The sequence below is a fragment of the Xenopus laevis genome, chromosome 1L, assembly GCF_017654675.1.
Source record: "Xenopus laevis strain J_2021 chromosome 1L, Xenopus_laevis_v10.1, whole genome shotgun sequence".
Taxonomy (NCBI): domain Eukaryota; kingdom Metazoa; phylum Chordata; class Amphibia; order Anura; family Pipidae; genus Xenopus; species Xenopus laevis.
In genome coordinates, this window is record NC_054371.1 from 146,402,491 (window position 1) to 146,428,964 (window position 26,474).

Consider the following 26,474-nt stretch of genomic DNA (forward strand, 5'->3'; position numbering starts at 1 on the left):
AAGGTCAACAACCCATTTAAGGGAATCTTAAAGTGATGCTAATATATGAATTTATAGACAAGGGGAATGATAAATAAATTTAGCATACTCATGGCTGTGATGAATGGATTCATGCACGCCACTATGGAATTGGTATTTGCATGAATTACTTATGGTTTTAAGATTGTACTAATACATTTGTTTTAAACCGGAGCTTTGGAAATGTGAATGGAATGACATGATAATCATACCAGAAATCTGAGAGATTTAAATGAATAGCTTTGCTATATGACTATTATTAAAGGTACAATACTTAAGCTTCTTTGGGAAGGCAGAGAGTCCATTTATTATCCCTAAAGCTAGCTATACTATAAATATCCTTTGAAGTTGAACAGGCCACCAAACAGAGCTTATCCAATTTACTGTTAATTTTCCATTAGTGTAGCTGGCTACTGCCAACATACACAACTGAATGCAACCCCTTGCCAACTGTATATATGCCTCATCTGATTAATACCTAAATGTCATTATTTTAAAGGTAAATTTTGAATCTATAGACAGCTGATCTCAAAATACAGCTGAAAGGGGCCATATCAGAATCTGGTATGTGCCAGTAAATGGGAACCCTATTAACATACCTAATTAACTATAAGTAAATAAGACCAAAATGATAAAATAAGCTAAATCAGAATAACATGAACATTGCGGAGATTATTACAAAAAATGCAGCTAGAAGGGTTACACTATGGGGCACATTTACTCGAGTGAAGGGTTAGAATAAAAAATACTTTGAATTTCGAATTTTTGGCTACTTCGCCCATCGAATTGGCTACTATGACCTTCGACTACGACTTCGAATTGAACTATTTGAACTAAAAAACGTTTGAATATTTGACCATTCGATAGTCGAAGTACTGTCTCTTTAAAAAAAAAAAAAACGACCACCTACTTCGCCACTTAACAGCTACCGAGCATCAATGTTAGCCTATGGGGAAGGTCCCCATAGGCTTTCCTAGCTTTTTTTGATCGAAGGAAAATCGTTCGATCGATGGATTAAAATCCTTCGAATTGTTTGATTTAAAAGGATTTAATTGTTCGATCGAACGAATATCGATAAATCCTTCAACTTCGATATTCAAAGTCGAAGGATTTAACTTCGAGGGTCGAATATCGAGGGTTAATTAACCCTCAATATTCGACCATTAGTAAATGTGCCCCTAATTGTATTTAATTTAAATGCAAGTAGTTTGAAATCAGGACACCCCCTGCATCTTTTATAATAGATTGTTTGTAGCCTTAGTCTATAATATAAAGAAGGAATCAGTAAAATGACCCTTTATGTATACACATACAGTTAGAAGTGTCTATATTCCGCATATTTAACATTGGGGAAAGAAGAAAGTTTTTCCAAACCTGACTAGTAACATTTTTCTCTAAGTAGAGGTTCAACCTCTACTTAGCTCAAACCTGACCTGAAGCCTCAAAGCTCCCAGTACCCCATCAGCCAAACAAACACGTTTCCTGAACTATTATTAAAAACAGAACTTTGTAGTTAATATTTTTACTTTTTCACATTTCTTGTTTTTCAATTTTCCATTTCTGTTTTTCAATTTTGTGGTTGATTTATTTTCTTCCAGTAGATCTTAAAAAGTCAATTTTCAATTAAGCTAAAGTAGGTTAAAACAGTTTTTAAAACCTGGGTTGAAACATATCTCTGTAGAAATTCCATTAGATGAATTGCACCTTATGACTCTACAAAGCTTGTGTCTTGTTTATTACTTGCTTTCTTCATACAGTTAGATATTCAAAACAGAGTATAATGCGGTCATTAATACTGACATGCAAAGAGGATATCTTATAAAACAGTTCATTGTTTGAAGTAGCAACTGTAAATAAACTCTCTGGACTGGCGTATCGTGTTCTTGTATACTCAGTGTTATGGGATGTACAGTTCCTTTTATACTGCTGTGTTAAATAAAATAGGTATAATTACTAAAGCTTTTAATTTAAATTTATTAATTACAACCAAAACTTTTTTTTTTTAAAACATCAAATCGAATCTATAGGACACAGATTACATATTAGAATGAGCAAACTCTGGTCTATTTCTAATTACCAGAGGTCTGGACTGACCAATTAGTATGCTCTGAAAAAAGTGCATGGATAAGTTTAGCATGGTATAGAATCTATTGTAGCAGTTTGTCGTTAACAACAAAAAATGAATAAGTTCATGTACGTCTGCATACATCCATCACATACAATCAAATATTTATATAATAATGATCTATACATATTGGAAACACATTTTCTAAATGATAACAGGGTAATTACTGTTTTATTATTATTATAGATAAGGGAAATCATTTTCTAAATGACGTATTTGTTTAAAATGGAATCTATAGAAAATGGCCTTCCCATAATATAGAACTTTCTGTATAACGGGTTTCCAGATCCTATACCTGTATATATGTTTTGAAAAGCCGATGTGGTATCTATTTTGCAGTTATCAGGTGTAATAAAGACAGTTTTAAAAGATTCCCGGTTTAAGGCCAAAGTATTATTTTCAAATATACATTTTTAATAAAGTTTGGATGATTTATTTGGCATCACAGAGCAAGCAAATGTATCATATTTTATGCATTCAGCTTGCTGTAGGGAGGACTTTTCTCGCATTACAAGAGAAGCAAACAGCTGGCATTCCTGTGGCAAAATCATATCAATGTTCAGGGAAAACAAAGAAAGATCATATTCATGGACTGATGATGCCAACAAAATAAAGCTACACTAATGAAAGCTACCCAACTAAGCACTATGAGCCAACATTTAGCTGCTTTTTTGGTGTTTCTTAACACAGGCCAAATACTCCTCTACATCATCTGGAGAGCCGAGAATCAGGGGCACCCTCTGATGGATGGTCTCAGGTTGTACATCTAGCACTGGTTGGGTTCCTGTGGTTGCCATCCCTCCAGCCTGCTCTATGATGAAAGACATTGGATTGCACTCGTATAGAAGTCGGAGCTGCAAAGGGCACAAAGCAAGAAACATTATTTTATGTTTGTAGAGAGCCAGATATTACTTTAGGGATTAAAAAAATATATGTATAAACTATATATGTACTATTTATTTGATGGTTTTGCTAGTGACACACTTCCCTATACTCAGAATTGTTTTCAGCTCCAGTAAAAAAAAAAAAGGTTAAGAAGGGTGAAACGCTTGCTGATAAGGTGTATGTTTCTATGAGCAGAGCAAACCAAGCATGTATGAGTGGCTTCCCTGAAGATTTCTGAAGCTGTGGGTTACATTTCAAACTAAATCTTGTGAAAACAGTTCATAGGTCAGTATAAGAGTCAGCAAGCGGCTTGCTATTTTGTCAAGAACTAGCGCTAACAAACTAAGCTTAGCAGCTTTTCCATGTTAATCAATGTTTATTGCTATAGTTACCTTTATGTGCACAAAAAAATACTAAAATCTGAAGAGTTGACTAATTGGTGTTTTTCATAAACAACAAAAAAAAGTTTTTTGTTTTTTTTTTAATAAAAAAAAGTGTTTCTTTTATAAAAAACAAGAAAACTTTTTTATTTAAAAAAAAGTGTTTTTTATAAAAAAAATTAAAAAAAACACAAAAAAGGGTGTTTTTTTTTGGGGAAAATGTCTAATTTTAGGGGTTAAAATAAGAAGTTGAAGAAGATGATCACTCCTACAGAAAATACCCTGAGCTGCTGATGTTTTCATTAACCAGAAGAACCAGCCTGGGGTATTGGGTAAGTGATTATAATCACTAGTGGGTACCTAATATTTAGCACACCAAAAGGGATATAAGGTGCTATAGCGAATAGTCTTCAAGAGAGTAAGGTAATAATAAACTGAGGAAGAAGGGTGGCCTGCAAGGAAGGCATCACACAGGAATGGAACAAGCCTGATGGGCTGAGCCTGGACAACTGCTCAGCAGAGGCCCAGTACCAAAATGTACCTGGGTTCCTGGCTCCACCCCTGACATTGGCCCCCATACCACATTTTTAATACTAAGCACATTTGATAATTGGGCATTTCTACATAATGCATATAAAAACAATTAAATTATCTGCAGAATTATTTTTAAACATGTCTGAATGTCACCATGGTTTTATAGTTCTTCTCTGTCTTGTATCACCAATAAACACATTAATTTAATTATTTTACAGGAGCCAGGATATGATTGCTAAATGTGTCTGCAAAGTGATTACACATCATTGTTACAGGATGCTTTGTTTAGCAAAACCACCACCTTCTGACTGCTAGCAAGAGTTTCTGTCACATGCTGCTCCTGAGTCATAAATAACATGTTGGGACGGCTGTACACAGACGAGTACAGAACAATGTGCACACAAGCCAAGAGACAAGGGTATTTATTACAACTCATCAATTCTCATCAATTCAAAACATTTTCCTGTTATGAGCCCCAACAAACATAGGCGGATTTTCAATAAGGCTTTGCCTGACAAAAAAAAATGTTGAATTGCTGCATTGCAGCTTAATTTTATTCTGACAGCAATGCGCTGTGATAATTTGCTTGGGTGCCAATGCCTACTGCCAATTGCTGGATGTGCTTGGGGTGCCAAGCTGTCTTACACTGTATCCCATGCTAGGGGTGCTAGTATCCACTGTCTTTCACTGTATCACATGCTAGGGGTGCCAATATCCAATGTATCCCATGCTAGGGGTGCTACTATCCACTGTCTTTCACTGTATCCCATGCTAGGGGTGCCAATATCCAATGTATTCCATACTAGGGGTGCTACTATCCACTGTCTTTCACTGTATCACATGCTAGGGGTGCCAGTATCCACTGCTTCTTTCTATATAATCTGCTTGGGCTGCCAGTATCAACTATTTCCATATTTAACATTGACAAATCTGGAGTAGCTATCTGGATATTCCTGGATATGCCAGAGGGACTGTTGTAAACCATACTTTATTTTCGGCTTTGGTTTTCTGCCTTGGTCTGTTCTAAATCTTAGACCACACATGACCAGTGCCAACTGCTTTTTTTTCATGATATAAAATACAGGATTTCCAATTGCAGTTTCCACTGCTTCTCAATAAAATGTACTTGGCGTACAGCACCCACTACCCTCAATGTATAATATGATGGTGATGCCATTACCCATTTCTCGAATGTATATGGTGCTGGAGATAACACTGATGGCACTGAACTACCAAAATTACAATTAGGCTAATTTAACTAGGACTCCATACTTCAAAGTATCGTTACATTTCAACTCTCTTCATTAGAAATGAGTTTAAGTCAATTTCCCTTCATCCATGCCAACAAAGTAAAATATTTTATCTGAAATCATTTTGATCTTTTCTGTAAAGTTTGCAGACAAAGTAACCTGGGGCAATGGCACGTTTGTTGTTTTGACCATCGCAGTGACCGTTCCTAAGCTGTGCTGGCTGGTGACACTCTCATTTTCCTTTTCTTATAGTGGGAAGCGGTGATAAGTTATTAAAGATAGGTTAACTGCCACACTACTGGTTAAAAGTCAAATATGCGTTGGTCTTTAAACTATATCGTCTGTGGGCTTTTGTGTGCAAACTGAAAATGGCTTGATCTAAACCAGGGATCCCCAACCTTTTGAACCCGTGAGCAACATTCAGAAATAAAAGGATTTGGGGAGCAACACTAGCATGAAAATGTTCTTGGGCTGCCAAATACGTGTTGGGATTGGCCATTTGGTAGCCCCTATGTGGATTGTAAATCTACATTGAGGCTCTGTTTGGCAGTACATCTGGTTTTTATGCAACCAAAACTTGCCTCCAAACTAGGAATTCAAAAATAATCACCTGCTTTGAGGCAACTGGGAGCAACATCCAAGGGGTTGGGGAGCAACATGTTGCTCACGAGCTACTGGTTGGGGATCACTGATCTAAACCAATGCCTTACTTCTTCCTTTCAGGTACTCCTCAATTTATTGTTTTTATTCACATGCTGTATACAAGTACAGCCTAATTTGTTGTAACAGATGAGGTGTTTCTCTACCCCTTCAGTCTCTGCCAAATGGAGTTCTATTAGTATCTTAATACCAATGACTGAGAGCCCTCTTATATTAGTATATTAGCACTTATACCCAATAGGGTGGAATGAACTTTTAATTTTTGGAAGCCTGAAAGCCATTTAATTGGCAGGTTTGGGGTGAGCTGTATCTGTTGACCTGAATACTCAAGGAGTTATTGTGGGGTACCAGTTAAGATATTCTTCCTCCTCTGCCTCACGAGGAAACTTCGAGCGACTTTGGAAAACCAAAGCGATCAGAGTGCCATCCCGCCGATGATTCACATCCTAGCTGGCGAGAAGGCATTTTGTCGAGATTTGTCGCCCGAAGAAGAGGAGACTTGTCACTGGGTGACTAATCTCCCTGGAACGCTACGTGTGCCACCACCCTTACAGTTATACTGACAACTGCAATAATGCAAATTACTGTCCATTGTATCATTGTTGTTTGTTTATTGCTCCTAGTTGGATGAGATGTGAAAATACTGTATATAGTGCTTCCTGGGCTCAGCTGCCACTTGTATCTTTATTTAGACCCACTAGGAAAACAAGTTACAGTTCATCCATTTAAGTACCAGTACAATTTAGGTTATCAGACATCTTACTGTGCACATTTAAAGTCCCACTTGCATTTTCCCTTTCAGTGCACTTTATCAACAATCCCTGCATGTGCCAGTTAATCACTTTGCATGTCGGCTAAAGTTCCACTTCATCTATGACTTATCTTACTTTGCCACAAGTCTCTCTTTATTCCTTCTCTATTCCAGTAAAAGAAGTCAAGGTTGCCACATTTCTAGCTTATCATCCTGTCAGCTGTTTGCCATGCAATGTTAAAGCTACAAATAACGAGTAGGCAAAATAACAGTGTGCCTGGCTTGTGATCATGTGCAGACCACAGGGTTTGTTCATTTGTCCCCGAGTGCATTACTAATTTATGTATTAACCTAGGAAAGACTTTGGGGATGTGTACCATTATGCTGCAAATGCAGAAATGCCTGAAGCTGTCCCTTTCTGCTCTCTGCACCATACAGTGTTTACAATATACCTAGTACTGTGTAGCCATTGCAGCTGAAGCTGTGTGCCAGAAGTGGAATCTTGCTGTAAAATGATAGTGCAGCACTGTTGTACTGTAAACCTGCAGAAAAGCCTCCATGCTGCTGATATTGTGTGGGATACACAATACATCTTCAAGTGCTGTGTGTGAGTGGTTAGGGTTACCATCCTACCTTCTAAAGTAGGATTCATGTTGAATACACAAACTGCAAGTTGGATGCATGGCTCAAGCATCTGAATACAGTCATGCAACCAACTCTCAGAATTTGTATTCAATAACTTTAAAGGGATGATTCACCTCTAAGTTAACTTTTAGAATGGTGTATAATATCCTATCCCTAGCAACTTTGCAATTGGTATTCAGATTTTATTTTTTATAGTTTTTAATTTTTTGCATTCCTCTTCTACGCCTTTCCAGCTTTCAAATGAAGGTCACTGACCCCAGCAGCCAAAAACCGTTTTCACGGCGAAGCTACAATTTTATTGTTATTGTTGCTTTTCATTTCTTATCTTTCTGTTCTTATCTTAGCTATCTCTCCGATTCATATACTAGTCTCTCATTCAAAACATGGGTTGATTGCTACGGTAAATAAGACCCTAGCAACCAGATGACATTCCAAATTGGAGAGCTGCTGAACAAAAAACCTAAATAGCTCAAAAACCATAATAAAGAAAACCCATTGCAAATTGTCTCAGAATATCAATGTCATACTAAAAGTTAATTTAAAGGTGAGCGACAACTTTAAATGAGTGAAATCGAAAACCTTTAAGTGGGTGGGTGCACAGTTACAAGGGCACTGAATTGGTTTATGTGAAACCAAAGGACTAATCGTATTGTGCTTTTATGATGTTACCTTTCCTTTAGGACTCTTCTCATTGGCTGGATACATAAAAATTCCACCATACACCAGGGTTCTATGGACATCAGCAACCATGGAACCCACATATCTTGAACTGTATGGGGAACTTCCATCCTGAAATGTCACAAAAAATACATAGTAAAGGAAAATACTGTAATTACGGCTTTGTGATTTTACAAATACACTATCTGCAATCAATTCAAATATACAATTGGGTCTAAATAAAGTTAGTAGGTACAGCAGTGCAGAATTAACGATAATGGGTGCTAGTGTGATAGCTGCATGTCCTTATACCCATGAGCAACGAGCATGGTTTCTGCTTGCTGCCACATTTAGCCCCCTTATAAGTCTGCACCTTGTTCTTGTCAAAGACATACTAATGTTCTGTCTGGCTGCTGTTACCGGGTAGGGATGGTCGAATTTGACCCTTTTCGTTTTGCCAAAAATTCGCCACCAGCGAAATGTCACCGACGCCCATTAAAGTCTATGGGCGTCAAAAATATGGGTGTCATTTTTTCGGCAAAACAAGGCGAAAAAATTCGTCCATCCCTATTATCGGGCACCCACAGAATTGCATACCTTCTAGTTGGTATATGGTTCCAGTATGAGTTTATAATTTGACTTATTGCTTGCAGAATCCACATTTCTTTAATAAAACAATACTGATTGTGAAGGGGTTACAGCTGCCCTTTGTATAATACTTGTTAAATGGCAAATATGCCCTTTTTATTTTTCCCTTTGTACTTATTCATCAAAAAAGTTAGGACTTGCATGTATAATTATTTATATTTTCTTTTTACTTCACCTACTAAATATATGCAACTTGCAGCATCCTGACTGTCTGAAAAAACAGCCACATCCCTTTATAGCTCTAGCGATATACACTTCAGTAACAATTAGATCCAATTTGTTAAAAAATATATATATTTTTAAAAATTTATTTTCTGCTTACATTATAAAGCACAAGAGGCCAAAATGAAAAATCTTAATTCAGTCCTGCAATTTGGTAGTATCAGATTTTTAACAGTTTGTTAAACAAAATCACTTGCAGCAGTAACAAAACAGATCGCCCACTGAGAATGTTAATTCTGTCGGCAGTACTTTAAAGAGTTAACTGAAGGCCAATAACGTGTGAAAAACTTGCCAAACTGGCTTGGTCACTAGAACAGCTTGCTGCTAATATTTACAGTGGACCTGAGCTGCAACAAAGAGGAGGTTTGTTGTTTGTTTTGGACTTTATACATAGTGCCATTGCATTCCAGTTTGGTACGAAAAAAACTTTACTGGCAGATTTTGCAGCAGACTTTAAAAACAGAAGGCTGTATTTGAGAAAATGTCATACTTTTCTAATAAGGGTAAATTCAACATTTCCTAAACTGTGGGTCATGAATAGGGTTGCCACCTTTTCTGGAAAAAAATACCAGCCTTCCTATATATTTATCTTTTTTCCCTATTAATAAGATTGGGAACAACCATCATTTTTACCGGCCAGGTGGCAACCCTAGTTATGAATGATCTCCAGAAGCGCCTTTGAATTGATGGGGGGGATAAATATTTTGTCTTACCAGCAATATTATTGAAACACTTAGGGGCAGATTTACTAAGGGTCGAATATCGAGGGTTAATTAACCCTCGATATTCGACTAGGAACTAAAATCGTTTGACTTCGAATATCGAAGTCGAACGATTTAGCGCTAATCCTACGATCGAACGATCGAAGGATTATTCGTTCGATCGAACGATTCAAAGGATTTTAATACAACGATCGAAGGAATATCCTTCGATCAAAAAAATGCTGGCAAGCCTATGGGGACCTTCCCCATAGGCTAACATTGACTTCGGTAGCTTTTAGCTGCCGAAGTAGGGGGTCGAAGTTTTTCTTAAAGAGACAGTACTTCGATTATCGAATGGTCGAATAGTCAAACGATTTTTAGTTCGAATCGTTCGATTCGAAGTCGAAGTAGTAGTCGAAGGTCGAAGTAGCCCATTCGATGGTCGAAGTAGCCAAAAAAACACTTCGAAATTCGAAGTTTTTTTTATTCGAATCCTTCACTCGAGCTTTGTAAATGTGCCCCTTAGGGTCAGATTTCTCAAAATGTGTGAGTTTAGAACTTAATAAATAAAAACACACCCACTTACCAATCATTCCTATGAGATTTATTTAACATTTGATAAACACAGTTCTAACAATCCCGTAGGAATGCATAGAAGCTTGGGTGAGTTTTTATTTATTATGCTCTAAATTTACATTTTCATAAACCTGCCCCAAAGTGATTCAATGATTGTCTACATACCTTAAATAGACAAAGCATTTACAGTTATGGGCATATAAGGCTATTTAGTAACACAAACAGAGCACATTGCATTGTGCATTGCTGGGATTTGTTTTTACTGCATTAAAAGCACGTTCTAATTGAGTCTGGGGTTAAGAATGAATGCATTAGAGCCAGGATCCCCATTTTTTTTTACCCTGTGAGCCACATTCAAATTTAAAAAGTTGGAGAGCAACACAAGCATGAAAAAAATCCTGGGGTGCCAATTATGGGCTGTGATTGGCTATTTGGTAACCCCTATACGTACTGGCTCTTGTTGCAGTAAACTTTGTTTTTATGCAACAAAAACTTGCCTCCAAACCTGGAATTAAAAAATCAGCACCTGCTTTGAAGCCACTGGGAGCAACATCCAAAGGGTTGGTTAGCAACATGCTCACGAGCCACTGGCTGAGGATCACTGCTTAAGCAGATCAGAGGTCACAGATTCATCCCATGAGAAACCCTATGTAAGTGCACATGTTGCAGTAGTGGTGCCAGTTGGTGTCAGTGCACATATAGTAGTGACTTTAAATGCACTCAGCTTAGTTATCAAGTGTATCTAAGAACATCACTTCTCCGTTTTACTAATCTGTTTGGCACAACATCAACACAATTATAAGCCTATTAAATTGAATCGTACTTCCGCACTTGAAGAGGTAGTATGAGGACAATATTTTTGCCAAGTCAAGCTTTCGTTTTCGGCTATAAGTGAAACGAAAGGGTTCATGTTACTTACAGTTTCACTTTGTGTATCAAAAAGTAAGTGATTTGCTGGCAAGATGCCCAGGATTCCCTTTCTGACTCATCATACAACATTCCCATGTGTATGTCTGGCTGGAGTCTAGTGTAATGACGGAGCACTTCCTTTTATTAAAGTCCTCTAGCTGCAGCAGCTTGTTAATATATTATAGTACATTCAGGCTATCACAAACTAATGAAAATAGAAACTACGGTAATGAAATAGGAGAATGGCTGCTTAAAAAGACAGAACAAGAGCACAATAATGTTATTCTCCACCTGACATCCTGAATTATTTTGGCACATCCAAATTGCAGACAATTCTTTTAAGTATAAATGACACTATGGCTAACACAGAATTATTATAAACTGCAACCCTACCTGAACACCTACAATAGAAAATAGAATAATATAGTTTTTTTTTCAGTTTGGATCTGAAGCATGCATATTTTACTTACCTGGGGGAATTTCTTATTATGTAGGTATTCTGTTATTGCTGGATCAAAATATTTTGCATAGCCTTCATTAAGACTGTAAATCTTGCCTTTCTTCTTAATTCTCACATTTTTGTCAACCAAAACAAATTCTCCAAGTGCCTAGAACAATATAATTATGTGTATTTGGAAGAACTACAGTACACCACATGTATTGAATTAAAACACAACAAGTGATGGGCAAAAAATGTCACCATGTACAGAGTCTCCACAAACGCGTTCCAACAGCAACGAAAATACTCTCGAAACTACGTCAATAATTCAACCTGAGGCTTGTTTTACTTTGCGCAACAAAATGAAAAGATGCACAGCAAATGCATACATCATTTTATCCGTCCCCTCTCCTTCCACATGAACCAAGGGATCTGAGCAGTCCCACTGTGTAAGGACATACACATAAATATATGGTTTGTTCATTTTAATGTGAGATACAAAGTACCCACATATTATCTGTTCAGATGTATTATTAATTATGCCTGTGTTTGTAAGTTAGTAGTAATATATAAACTATAGATGGTAGTTTTTGCTCAAACAGCAACATACAGTAGTTACAAAGTGTATTAGTAGATACCATTACTAGTCAACTAGAGGTAATGTCAGAAATCACAGACATGTTTTTAAGAAATTGCCAACATAGAAAACGTCTTTTCTATTGAAAAAGCAGTTGTAGCAAAGTAAATAGGAGGTTCTCTAACAATGTAGGGCATGTGTGTCGCATTATAATGAGCGAAAAGCCCCATAAAACTTCTTACTGAGAAACTCGTTATGTTTGCTCCAAAAGATTACGACACCTTCAAGCACTTCTTAAAAGTGGGAAATGCCCAATTAAACTTTGCAATGTAATAACAGTTTTAGGAAGAGTATTACATTGCGAAATGAGACTTTTTATTCTTATTGGTGTTAATTGTTTTGCTCTTTGCGACTTTTATTACATTCCCCCAATAGACTTTTTCCTGCACAACAAGCTATTTGCGGCAAAAAAGTTTTGAGAAGCAGGACAGATTCGTTCATCAATAAACACAGCCTGTAAGCAGTTTCATTTCTACCAGCACACTTTCTGTCAGATGGGTACTCTGGAACTTTTAGTATTTGACCTTTAGTATCTGATGTCACCATGAACTATGAAATGTATTTCTCAAAAATAAACATCACTAGCCACTCCCTAACTGATATCTGACAATTATTTACCCATTAGACACAGGGTGATGTAATAAGGAGATTCAGTGACCTTGCACTCTATATAAGGCATTTTTTATCTACAGTAGTTTAATTCAGCCATCACTATAATAATCATTTATATATACAGACATTGTCAGGGGCTATAGTGGGAGCTGCAGTGGAAGAAGTATACAGTTGGGAATCTTGTCTGGGATTGTGGAGGTGGATTATGGTAATCCTTTCATATATTTTAGCACATATGTGTGTGTGTGTGTGTGTGTGTGTGTGTGTGTGTGCATATATGAAATTGGTATGCAATGGTAGGTCAATGGAAGTGCTAAATTATGTGTGCATACATTATTTCCTGAGCACCCTGCAAAGATTTGTTTTTGAACAAGAAATTAATGGAACATTTTTGGAGGAAATGTAGTTGCAGGTGTAAAGTTTATTCCAAGTCGAGTCACCCATAGAATCTAGATCAGTTGCACTGGTCTGTTGTTTGAAAGCAAACATTGAATTTGTTAATATGAGTTTCTAGGCCTGGAGGTACTTTGCACCTGTTGCTACAACCCCACCCATGTTTTTCTCCCTGCGGAGTTTCTCTCATTTTTTTTTTCTTGTAAATAAACTATATATACAGGAATATGATCTATTTGAGAAATATACTATATTATTGAATAGGGCTGTATGAAACATCCCAACTTAAAAATAAATAGCTCCACACTTACAGGATCCAGCATGAAGCAATCCACACCTTGGCCTGTAGAGAGCGCCACAAGGGTTGCACTTCCATACAGGGCATAGCCTGCCGCTACAATGTTCCGTCCTGGCTGAAGGGCATCTTTTTCACAGGGCTCTGTATCTGTTGTCTATAGAAAAGTACAAGACAAAATTGTAGGGATAGAGTTTTATTGGACATTTTATAGCTCAGTGGCAATGGTACTCGTCACGATGGGCGATGCATTGAACTTTATTGTCAATATATTGCAGTTATAAAAAGTGAGAGTAAAATTCCACCAAGGACCACAATCTTAGCTGTAAAAATAGATGCACTTGCTATATGAACAATAGCATTTCAGAAATGACTTTCTGCAAGTTGTAGGCCAAAATGAGATATGATACCAAACATCACAACTAACCTGTTGCTATTTAAGACATGCTATTCCTCAACCTCAGACAGAGACACATTGTGTAATATATATATCTATATATATCTATATATATCTATATCTATCTATCTATCTATCTATATATATATATATAGATATATACACACATACACACACTGTATAAAGCTATTCAAAATAGGCTAATTTGCCCAATGTCACACCACATTTCAGATGCCAAGAAACATGTTAACAAATAGGACATAATTAGCCAACAGAGGCAAATTGCAATATATAAAAGATCTGCATAGTGTGCCATATTTTTCCCACAATCTAACCCACGTGTTGTCATAGTGTGCATAGGGAGCTCTGTACTTCTATTTTCTTTTCTACTGCTGCTCCTGCTTGTAGTAACGGAGACCTATAAACTTTTAATCTTTGGACAGTGCTATGCATTTGACAATAAGTATTCTTTTTTTTTAAAAAAACACAGAGAAGGATAACTAAAACTTCCTATAATCTACACAAAAATGTAGTTGCATTAAGCATATGACAAGAAGTCTACTTCTCCCACTATATAGCCTGCTTCCTCTTTCTCCCTTTCAACCACACACCCCGGTGGCTTCCCGTCCATTCACATCAAATGGTGATGCTTCCTGATTCCTTCACAGCTAGTGCTTTTTTCATCATTCCCAATCCACAGTCTGATGCCTTCTTATTTTTCAGCCTGTTCCCCCCTCTAGATCCTACAGCCTGATACCTAATTCATTTTCCACACCCCAGAGCTTGTTCCTGTTGTTACATACGCATTCCTGTTTTTACATACGCATCTGTGAAAATTATCACATACGTATTATCTTGTTTATTCTATTAATAGCATTGGCAGCAATGCCTGCCAAGTGGCACAGGTACCCACAGTCTGTGTCCTTTTACCTGTACACCTCACATCTTGATGCCTTCTTCATTCTTCATACCCTAAAGCCTAATTAATGCTTCCTTGCCCTTGTACTCAGCACATAGCCTGCTCCTGCCTCCTCTCTGCACCCCCACAAGATAAATGTAATCAAGTAAAACAAAATAATTGATAGTAACAGTGTCTTATAAAATCCTACTTGGACAGTAAATCTGTGGGTAACTAGGGATACACAGCTACTGCTATTTAAAACATAAATAATCTCTACCTTTTAAGATTTGGTGCCTTTGGTTTTAATATGATTTTGTTACTTACTTAATTGTAAATGTAAGGCTATAGGTTTCAATATGCCAATAACAAATATGTGCGTTAAGTCCCTTGTAGTGAGCAGCCCCTCAGAATAAAGGTTGTGCCTGAATTCTTTGCATTCGGATTATAACTTTCTTTGATATATTGACATGACATGCTTGTCCCTGCAGTGACAGTTCTTGGAACTTCAAAGTTTCCAAGTGCAAAACTGCATTCCTTCACAGAAAGAAACACCAATACAAGTTCAGCTTAAACAAATACCTACCTTATCTATACATTTGAACTATTTTTTATTTCCTTCTTAACATATTACAAGGCAGACTCAACAGCAGATGGCCTTCCCATTACATGGAGGTTTATGCATAACAGGTTTCCGGATAAGGAATCCCACACCTGTACTATAACTATTATAGCTAATTCAGATTCTTAATCCAGAAAGCATGAATATGAAAATAACAATGAGCAAAAACAGCAACTTCTTACCTTCCTGTATATGGCAAATATTGTTCCAATAGATGCTAAGCAGTCTATGTTAGAAGAACCATCAAGGGGATCAAAACAGACAATGTATTTACCCTGCAAGAAAAGAGTTTATGTTCATATATGCCTGAATTTCCATCCAATTTACATTAACTTCATAAACTTTCATTTTTGCCAAGGCCTTTAGTGGCCATAGACGCACCGGTAATATGGTACAAAATAAATTTTGTACGATATTCGGTGTGTGTATGGCGGGATACAAGCACTAACTGACTAAGGTTAGGGTGCCTTCAAAGGCACCCAATCAAAATTTTCAGGCTGGCCCAATCGACAAGCCGACCGATATCCAAGTCTTTTGCAAATATTAGTCGGCTTGTCGATTGGGCCAGCCTGAAAATTTTGATTGGGTGCCTTTGAAGGCACCCTAACCTTAGTCAGTTAGTGCTGAATCGTCAGATACAGGTAGAATTCTATTGTTTCTACCTGTGTATCTGACGATTCAGCTCTACACGTCTGTATTGAAAACAAATCATCTTAACTGTAATTGTTAATTCTATGGCCACCTTAAGGAAGGATTTATAGTAGGCTGCTAACATTCTTCTCTGAGGTACCTCAGTGTTATTGCTGCCTGTATGATTTCCAACTTGGACATTGTCCCTCCATTGACTAGGACTGTAATCATGAGGACCCTTACATTGCACCCACAGCTCAGACGTTTATCACTCAGAAATGTGGTAGTGAACGTGGGTGAAAAGTGTCGCCAGCTGTGTAGATGGATAGATGTGGGTACTGATTGACATTTGTTTGTGTTCCTTCAGTTTAGTGATTGATTGTTCACAAACGGTGCAGATCTCTGTGTCCCATGTGATACTAGTCTAATGGTTTGAATGACAGACAGAAGAAAGAATAGGAAAGGACCCAAAATGAAAAAAAGGATGAATAGCAAAACAAAAACTCAAAAAAAAAAATCAGACAGTGCTCTCGGGTTTCAGGGAGTCACTGGCCTTCACAATCAATTAGCTTTTTATATTTCCTGCTATAGAGAGCCACAATAGAATGATGCATTTAAAAAAATAAACAAAAATAAGATTAACTGCAATGTTTTTTGTTTCTACAACAGCAGTAGGCAGATTCTAGTAAATTCTAGTAATTATGCAGATCTGATTGTTCCTGTGGGGGAAAAGCTTCTGCTTTTCTCTGGAACTCTCTGCCACAAGCTGTCAGACTTTCTCCTTCTTTCCAAACTTCAAGCGCTCCTTAAAGACCCATCTGTTTAAAGAGGCTTATTCTATGTACCTTAATTAATCATTGCTGTATCAAAAATGACAAAGTGTTTATATAATCCTAATGTCTCAATTGTACCCTAACCTTTAGTTTGTAAACTCTAGGTCGTTCTAACCCTATTGTACTCTGTAATCCTTGTCTGTTATCCACCATTTATTTCCTGTTTGCTATAACTGCAGTAAAGCACTGCGTATCTTGACAGCGCTATATAAATAAATGATGATGAAATGATGATGACATGTGGAGACCTGTAAGCCAAGGACTGTATCAACAGTAATATGCAGTACTAGGAACAAATAGGCTGCCTATTCCGTCAAGGGCAATATCAGGAATAAGTGGCTGGAGATCAGACAATGGATAACGGTGATAGATGGTGCCAAATCAAGTCTACTGATATGGCAAGGAGTAGTAGTCACATGGGACTGTGCAGATGGAGTAACTAGAATAACTGGCCTAGGTCTGGGTAGGCAGCAGATAAGCAGTGTCCCAGAGGTGTGCAAGTGGAAGGTATGCAGGGTCCAATAAACACCCGAGGTAAGGGCAGCGAGGGCTATTCTCAATGTCCCGCCACCTGAGATGGCTTACGTGGAGCAGTGCCCCTGCAGGGCAGGTAATGACAAAATACAATCGAGTGTCAGTACCAGGAAATCAGCAGGAAACAAGAAAGAAACATGGCTTAGAGCAAGCATTAGCAATTCAGAGCTGTTTGGCTCATTTATAAATAGTGGGCAAATTTGCACCTGTGCAGTTTCCAATAGCAAACAATCAGTGACTGGCTATTTTCAGTCACCTGCAGGTTGAACAATGAAAACAAACCTTCCATTGGTTGCTATGGGTTACTGCCCAGAGGCAAATGTGCCCACTGTTTATAAATGAGCCCTGGTGTGTTGGGGTCTTTCTGATGCTCCCCACATTTCTTTACCTTCAGAGTAATTCAACAAGAGCTGCATCACTAGTACAAAGAGAATAATTGTACTTTCTGTACCAGTTGAGCTAAAATTGGGATTTAAAAAACTGAAATTGTGACTCTCAAAATTACCATGAGTGGCTTTTTGTTTCCCCTGATAGCACATGAAGCACTGTTGACTGAGGTAAGAGTCTCAACTTGCCTCGTGGCAGCAGCATCCCTATGAACAGGGCAAGAACTATGACATAAGCAGGGCCCAGGAACAAGCAGAAATCAGGCAGGTGTCTCATGATCTAAAATGAACAGTAGCAACCCGCCTATTTTGACACCATTTGTGCGGAGTATCCATACTCCAGGAATTAATTTCCTAGCCACTTACCAATTTTGGGATTCTACTTCTCATAGCTCACTGAATATATCTATATAAGAAACCCCATCTAGCTTTCACAAATTAAATTTCAGTAGGGACTGTTTTTATGCCAAGCGGAAGCAGTGTTACACATTTAGTGGAGCTATGCAGCAATTTTAGTTTCATATTTATACAACTATTTTCTCTTTTACTCAGATAAACCTGAAAAAGAGACTGCACTGCTTAATTAATAAGAGAAACTTATTTAACACACTTTCCCTGCTGCCAAAATAGCTATTGTGAAATAATTTAAACCTATGGCCATGATATACTAGATGGGCCATGTGTCCATTGTAATTAGAAAAAACTGTGAATTTTGTCTAAAAAATTACATTGTCGCTGTGAAATGAAGCCTGATATAACAAAGAGAATGAGTCCCCTGAATACCTCTCTGGAAAAATAAATTACTAGTCCAAATGAAAAAAGTTTTATCAAATAGTAAAGCAGCCATCTTTAAACTGTATGAAAAGGGACTAATATGGCTGTCAGTGTTTATCAGTTACAGAATCTTAGCCTGCTGCTGGAGAGGTAATCAGGGCAGTACCTTCTGGTTACTGCTGATTTTTATTCTCTGAATCTCATCACTGTTAAGGAGAGAATTTTTTTCCTATTAATGTGCTTTGTTGTACATAAATGATAACTTTTTATTTTTCCCCAGCATTTCGTGTCTGAATTACAAGATGAAGGTCATACTACAGGATCTAACTGACAGTTTGTTGTTTTCCACATTTACAGAAATCACTTTTGTTAATGTGTAGAAGCCACACAAAAGAAAGAGTAAATGATTTGTGGATAGAACCCTTGGGGATGTTGAAAACTATATGACAAAGAGACATTTATTTCTGACCTCTGTGTTTACTGTGTAAGTCTAAGTGGAAGTCATTAAAACACTGTTTAAGTTGTCAAAATGTTGTTAAAGGGTTGTTCACCTTTAAATTAACTTTAATGAGGTAGAGAGTGATATTCTAAGACAATTTGCAATTGGGTTTAATTTTTCACCATTTGTGGTTTTTGAGTTATTTAGCTTTTTACTCGGCAATCTGGTTGCTATCATCCGAATTACCATAGCAACCATTCATTGATAATAATAAGAGCCTGGAATACGAATGGGGAGGGCCTGACTATAAAGATGAGTAATAAAAAGCAATAACTGTAAATGTGTTACCTTACAGAGCATTTGTTTTTTAGATGGGGTCAGTGACCTCCATTTGAAAGCTGGAAGAAGAAGGCAAATAATTAAAAAACTATAGCCAGGCGACTAAATCTCCCTGAATCTGAGTGTGTGTCTCAGTCCTAAAACAGACAGAATTTAGCTTTACTCTACCCCCAATTACTATCTTACTATAAATCTTGCCTCAGCTCCTGATATACTGTATAAGAACTTTAAAGAAAGGTTTCTAACAGTTTAGCAGCAAAGTGCCCAGGTCATTCCCATTTTAGTAACCACACAAGGAAGATTGATTTAGGAAGCTCAGTTTTTTTGTACTGATCAGTAAAATCATTTTTGAAGGAAACCAGGCAGCTATTAGCAAAATAAGCACTGTGTTAAGGGCTCTTACAGACGAGCGTTTGGCACCGAACGCAGGAAAAATGCAGCATGTTGCGTCTCAACCTGCGTTTGGTTGCCTACATGCGCCTGTGTGAGTACAGCCCCATTGAAAAAAACTGAATGCGTCTACTCCTGCGCGCCCCTGCAGCTGAACGCATAAAAACGGAACGCAGGGGAGCGCAGCTTCAAATGCTCGTCTGTAAGAGCCCTAAAGGAACTGATAACAGCTTGTTGTTTTGCACTCCAGGAGTAATTCTTACCAGCTGGGACATCAGAACAAAGTTCAAATACCTGACTAGTAAATCATTGAAGTGCTGCTGTAAAGCAAAAGCAAACATTCTGTGCTATTCTTATATAATGAAGTGTACTCAGTCCTTTTACTGCTAATATTATACACTTTAGTACAGAGGCATGCCAGTAAAGTACTATGTGACAAAAAGATCAAGTCATTCTACACTCCTTACACTATACCTGGCTGCAGAAGTTTGCCCTTCAGAGTCAAAACAGTCATACCAAAGACTGTGACTGATTCTTTTTCCTAACTATCTGCATTCCAACAAGGTTCCTTGCTATCCTTAACTATGGCTGTATTGCCTGGCATACCTATAACAGAAGCCAGCGCCAAAGGCACAGGACAAAGCAAACAAACATCGGGCAATATTGTTTGGAATGAATGACCCTTTTCTTTTGTGCTCAAAGGATATTAACTGTAATCACCACACAAAGGGGCACATTTACTTAGCTCGAGTGAAGGAATAAAATAAAAAATACTTCGAATTTTGAAGTATTTTTTTGGCTACTTCGATCATGGAATTGGCTACTGCGACCTTTGACTACGACTTCGAATCGAACGATTCGAACTAAAAATCGTTCAACTATTCTACTTTTTGATAGTTGAAGTACTGTCTCTTTAAAAAAAACTTCGACCACCTACTTCTCCACCTAAAATCTACCGAGCATCAATGTTAGCCTATGTGGAAGGTCCCCATTGATTATTCCTTCGATCGAACGAATTGCGCTAAATCCTTTTGACGTCGATATTCGAAGTCGAAGGATTTAACTTCGACGGTCGAATAGAAGGTTAATTAACCCTCGATATTCGACCATTAGTAAATGTGCCCCTAAGTGTAGACCCTTTGTCACCACCACAAGTGATACATGCCAAGGATTTGTTGGTCACTAAATACTTTCGCGGGTTGCAAATTCTATATTACATATGTGCGCAAGGAAAGATTTTTGCACAAAAGGAAAAGTTTTTTGCAGTGTGCAAATGTTTTCATTGAACCACTTTTATTACATTTCCCCCAATTCCATACTAACCCGTAAATCTTTTGGTATGATAATAACGTCTTTGTTCTCCTCAGAAACCAAGGCACAAGTACCATAGGATGATTTGAGCATGTTAATTACAAGATCATTAGATAACACGTCCAGTTTCTTCACTTCATCCCCAGTCACATTCACGCTTCCAGAAATGCCATACCTACAATTATGGGGAAATATATAACAATATAAATGGTAAATAACCAATGCTATTACAAATGAGCCTCTTCTTCCATGAACAACAGCTCTGAGACAGACACACTCACTCACTGGTTCTTTTCTAAAGTAATCTGTCAATCTGTTAATGTCCCCTCCATGTTGGCTATCACTGTATGTCTGAAATGTCTTGTACTGCATTCAAAACCAGTAAACTGACCAGAGATCATGCAGCTGTCACTAGCACAGATCAAGTACAGAAAGGAATATATATATCCTATATAATAAAGTTGAAGTGTCTCTGCGTCCAGTCCCTGTGTCCGTGGGATTGCGCTACTGCGCATGTGCCCCACGGACCGTCTCTGGCGAATTCGTCCAGTCCCTGTGTCCGTCTGTTTTTATAAACGTTTGACTACATATGTTCTAGCGCCCGTTAATTTGACGGGCTTAATGTCTAGTATATATATATTATGACAAATGGATCCGCACTCCAAGGTTTTTCGTGAAAAAAGTGTTGTGTTTTATTCACAAATCACCTACTATATCGTCATCGATATAGCGCCTATAAAAAGCGCCATACCTTCTGAACAATGAATGGCTTAGGATATGCTCGTTTTCATACATGTACATAAATGCATTAGCGTACACGGGGGCTACCCTAGATCCCATAGCCGTGCCAGTGCGTTGCAAGAAAAACTGCTTCTCAAACTTAGTCATTTTTATACAGAATAATCTGCATAGGGACAAAATGAATTCACATGGGGGCCCTTTGTAGTGCCCATTACCAGTAATTAATCTCTGTACAGACTCAATTCCCTGTTCATGCGGTATGCATGTGTACAGGCTCTGCACATCCATTGTCACTAAAATAAGTTCAGATGCAGGTATATCAATGCTTCTTACAACTTTCAAGAAATCATTTGTGTCTTTTAAGTAGCTGCCTATTTTATTTGGAATGAAATATTATTAATTATAAACATTCAAATGCAATGCATTAATATTGTAAGCAAGTGGTGTATCTATTTTCTCATATCTGTCAATACTGCAACAAAGTAACACATTTGTATGAACTTGCAGATTTTTTCAATGGACTTTTCCTTGAATGGATACTTTTATATGGACACTTGTATCACCTTCATTTGAGCACTTCTACTACTGGCACTACAGTGACACCTAGTGGTGAATTGTATGTATTACTTTTATCTCCATTCAAATGCTTTGATTGCTAATTGTGAGGTTTTTTTCTAGCTATGACGTCATACTCATACGCCAAATTGAAAAGGGATTTAAGCACTTGTTTGTACACATGCCATTTATCCTTGAGAAAGGTCCCAATGGGGGCCGAAACGTTGGATATGCATTTGTGAATAAAACACAACACTTTTTTCACGAAAAACCTTGGAGTGCGGATCCATTTGTCATAATGTATCATTGATCCTTTGATCAACGCACCCACTTTCATTGAATCTGGTAAGAGTGCGTTCACCTATATGGACATTATATATATATATATATATATATATATATATATATATATATATATATATATATAAGCAGATAGTGGCAGCACTCTAAGGAATTTGGACAATTAAACCTGCTTTTTTGACAAACTTGTGCCTGGCTATAAAATTCCTTGAAATGCTGCTACTATCTGCTTTCGTATCTATTTCTATATGGACTAGCACCCAGGTTATGGACATTGGCTTAAGGTGTGCGCTCCTACCTGCTGTACTATATATATATATATATATATATATATATATATATATATATATATATATATATATATATATATATATATATATATATATATATATATATATATATATAAAATATTACCAAAATATAGGTGATGTCCTGATAAAGGTCCTCTGTGCAAGACCGAAACGTTGACTTACACTATTAAAGTTTTGCATTCCCATGACTGCTCCGTGTTCTTTATGCTGATATATATATATTTATATAGTATATTTAAATAGTTGGTATCATTCTCTTGCATCCAGTTTGAAACAAAAAACTCTTTATTTAACACACTACTTGTGTCCAACCTTTTATGTCCACATTAGAACTTTTATCATGAAAAACAAATAGTGAGTTGTGCACATTTGTGAAAATTGTTATGTGAGACACCTAGTGGATAAACTAGTGAAATGCACTTCAATATGTTTGGTAAATTGCATATTCAAATTAACACCACTGAGGCATGCATTAATTGAATGTTTGATCTCGTTTTGGATCCCTTTTCACAATGGTTATGGGTATTTAAGATTTGCACAAGTCACTATTTGTTATCCTTGATGAAGGTCCTATTGTGGTCTGAAAGGTTGGACACAAGTGGTATGTGAGTTTTTTTGTTTTTAATTGAATACAGAGAGTGTTGGTCCTTACCAACCATATGCATACTTAACCGACCATGCACCTCAACAAATTGTTTGGAGTGCGGACACATTGATATATATATATACATATACACACACACACAAGTTATCTACCTGGAGCACTTCTTGTATATGTCCAAATGCCTAGGTGCAAGATATATGATAAATACAAAAATGACCGCACTCTAGGTCTTTTATCAAGTGAAAAGGTTAAGTGATGTTTATGCCAACGTTTCGGCTCCTAACTCAAGCCGTCCTCACTCCCTGAGGACGGCTTGAGGTATGTAGGTATGTAGTTCTACATTTTATCCAGAATGCTCGGAACCTGCGGTTTTACAGATAATGGATATTTCCATCATTTGAATTTTCATACCTTAAGTCTACTAGAAAATCATGTAAACATTAAATAAACCCAATAGGCTGGTTTTGCTTCCAATAAGGATTAATTGTATCTTCGTTGGGATCAAATACAAGCTACTGTTTTATTATTACAGAGAAAAAGGAAATAATTTTTAAATATTTGGATTATTTGCAAAAAAGAGAGTCTATAGAAGAGGACCTTTCCATAATATTGAACTTTCTGGATACCAGGTTTCTGGATAACAGAAACCTGTACCAGAGTAGAGCCAGAGTAGAGCTTGGAAAAATAAGTGTAGGTTGTGAAAGATAAGGAATTCCTTCTACAGTTATGGGTATTCTTTTGTTCTAGAAGTGTCTGTCTAATTTTAAAGTCGCTTAAAGGGGTGGTTCACCTTTAAATTAACTTTTAGAATGTTAAAGAATGTCCACTTTTCAATTGGTCTTCATTGTTTATTTTTTATAGTTTTTGAATTATTTACCTTCTTCTTCTTGCTTTGAAATAGGTGCCAATGACCCCATCTTAAGAACAAATGCTATGTAAAGCTACAAATTTATTGTTCTTGCTACTTTTCATTTCTCATCTTTCTATTTAGACCTTCCCCTTTTCATATTCCAGTCTCTTATTCAAATCGAAGTAGGTTTGCTAGGGTAATTTGGACCCTAGCACCAGATTGGCAACATCGCAAACTGGAGAGCTGCTGAATAAAGAGTAAATAACTCAAAAACCACAAATAATAAAGAATTAAAACCAATTGCAAATTGTCTCAGAATATCACTCTCTCCATACTAAAAGTTAATTTAAAGGTGAACAGCCCCTTTAAGAAATACCTCATCTTTGTATGTGTTTATTGCAAGGGCCAGGATTTGGGTGAATCTTGTATCAGTGCATCCATGTTTCCAATACTTAGTTACCATTTGTCTTGCTGTCGTACATAAACAGAGAATATATTTCACTTCATTATCATGCCTTGCCACCATTATCTTTACTTTAAAGGGAGTGCACAGCAGTTTCATGCTAGTACTCCCAAAAAATATGTTCATTTTTGGACACCCAATATTCAGTTTAAAAAGAAAACGAATACTTGAAATTAAATAAGTACTTACATATGTGCAATGCCTGCCTTCCTTACAGCAGAGGAGATGGCTTTTATAGCAGTCAGAATGGAGTTCAGAAGTTGTGTCAGTTCCCCGGTGCCTTTAGCTTGCCTTCCCCTTTCCATGACATAGCGGGTAAGGGTTAACATGTCCGTTTCAAAGGGGCTTCGATCTGACATTTTGCCGAAAAAAATATTCCTTTTTCTCTGAAGAACGAATTTACTTGCAGCTGCTTCCCCTGTCTGCAGACTTCTGAATGCAAAGTAGCCAGGATACTTGATGGAAATGTTACCCAGCCCATGTGACCAAGAAGACTGAAATACAAGGCCAATGAATTCAGGCAATTGATGTGATGTGCCATGTGTGCATAGTATAAATGCCTCCTCTGTGGCTGAGAAGCTGGGAACTATTTTATTGCTGCAGAAGGAATATACTCTTGCTCAGTGACCTTATGCACAGGACTTCAAGGGATAATATATTCTGTTTTTTAAGTGGGGGTTACCCTCTATCTATTAAAAAAAAAGAAGCTTGTGCTCACCAATTACATTTTAAACAATGAGTTTGGGATGCCATGACCACAAAATTTGTACAAAGACAAAAATCCCTGACTAATTGGTGAGCACTAATTTCCCTTTATTCCTATAGTTTGTACAGGAACAGTGCTGCCTCCTTCTTGTAGTTCCCACCCTTTCTAGATATAGTCAGGTGAGCCCAGTGGTTAGGGTTGCCAGCTATTCTGGGAAAAAAATACCGGCCTTCCTATTTTCTTGCTGTTTTTTCCTATTAATAACATTGGGATCAAGCATCATTTTTACCGGCCCGGCCAGTAAAATACCGGCCAGGTGGTGGCCAATAAACGGGAAACCATTTGGGAGTTTTACTTTGAAAGCAGCAAGTAAGTTGCAGGTAAAACTTAGTCCCTGTGAAAATGTATAATGAAGCAATAGAATTCTTAATGAATCAGATGAAAGTGAGTGTAGGACTGGCCAGATATGGGATGACTTTGATTTAAAACCAGCTTAAATATATTGCAATATATGCACAAACAATACCTGTTTTGTTTATAGGTGAGGGAATTTTTAGTAGCTTAATGCACAATATATCTTAAACATATGCAGATACGGTTGCCACCTGTCCTGTCTAAACCAGACATTCCAGTTTGCCTGTCATGGATTTCAGAGGTCTGAATCCAGATAAACTGCGGCTTGATTGAAAATCCAGCCAATTCCTGCATGCCACCCCTGATGTCATCAGCTTCACTTATGATGGGGATTTTTAATCATACTGTGTAAAAAGTAGAGTGAAATATTACTGGTGATGTTGCTCATAGCGATAAATCAAATATTTGCTTTTCCTTTCTAACTGTTGAAATCTAATTGCTGAGTGGTTGCTTTGGGCAACCTCACTTGTAATGTTTCAGTCCACGTTTTACACAGCATGATAATCAGGCACCATAATTTAGCACACCTGCTGGCCAAATAGTCTCCTGGTAAAAGGTGGCAACACTTTATGCAAATACCGTACTAATAAAGATATAGTGAGGCTGCCCCAAACACAGACCGATTGCTATTATATACAGG

General features: G+C 37.3%; 1 protein-coding gene across 1 annotated transcript; it reads right to left on the bottom strand.

Moving 5' to 3' along the window:
* Positions 1-1,737: 1,737 nt before the first annotated feature.
* Positions 1,738-25,138, bottom strand: fbp2.L (fructose-bisphosphatase 2 L homeolog). The gene is given in 7 exon segments (NM_001174023.1): positions 1,738-2,997; positions 7,918-8,037; positions 11,432-11,569; positions 13,354-13,494; positions 15,437-15,529; positions 20,903-21,065; positions 24,904-25,138. Coding segments are annotated over 7 exon segments (1,020 nt in total). The 5' UTR covers positions 25,074-25,138; the 3' UTR covers positions 1,738-2,802.
* Positions 25,139-26,474: the final 1,336 nt, after the last annotated feature.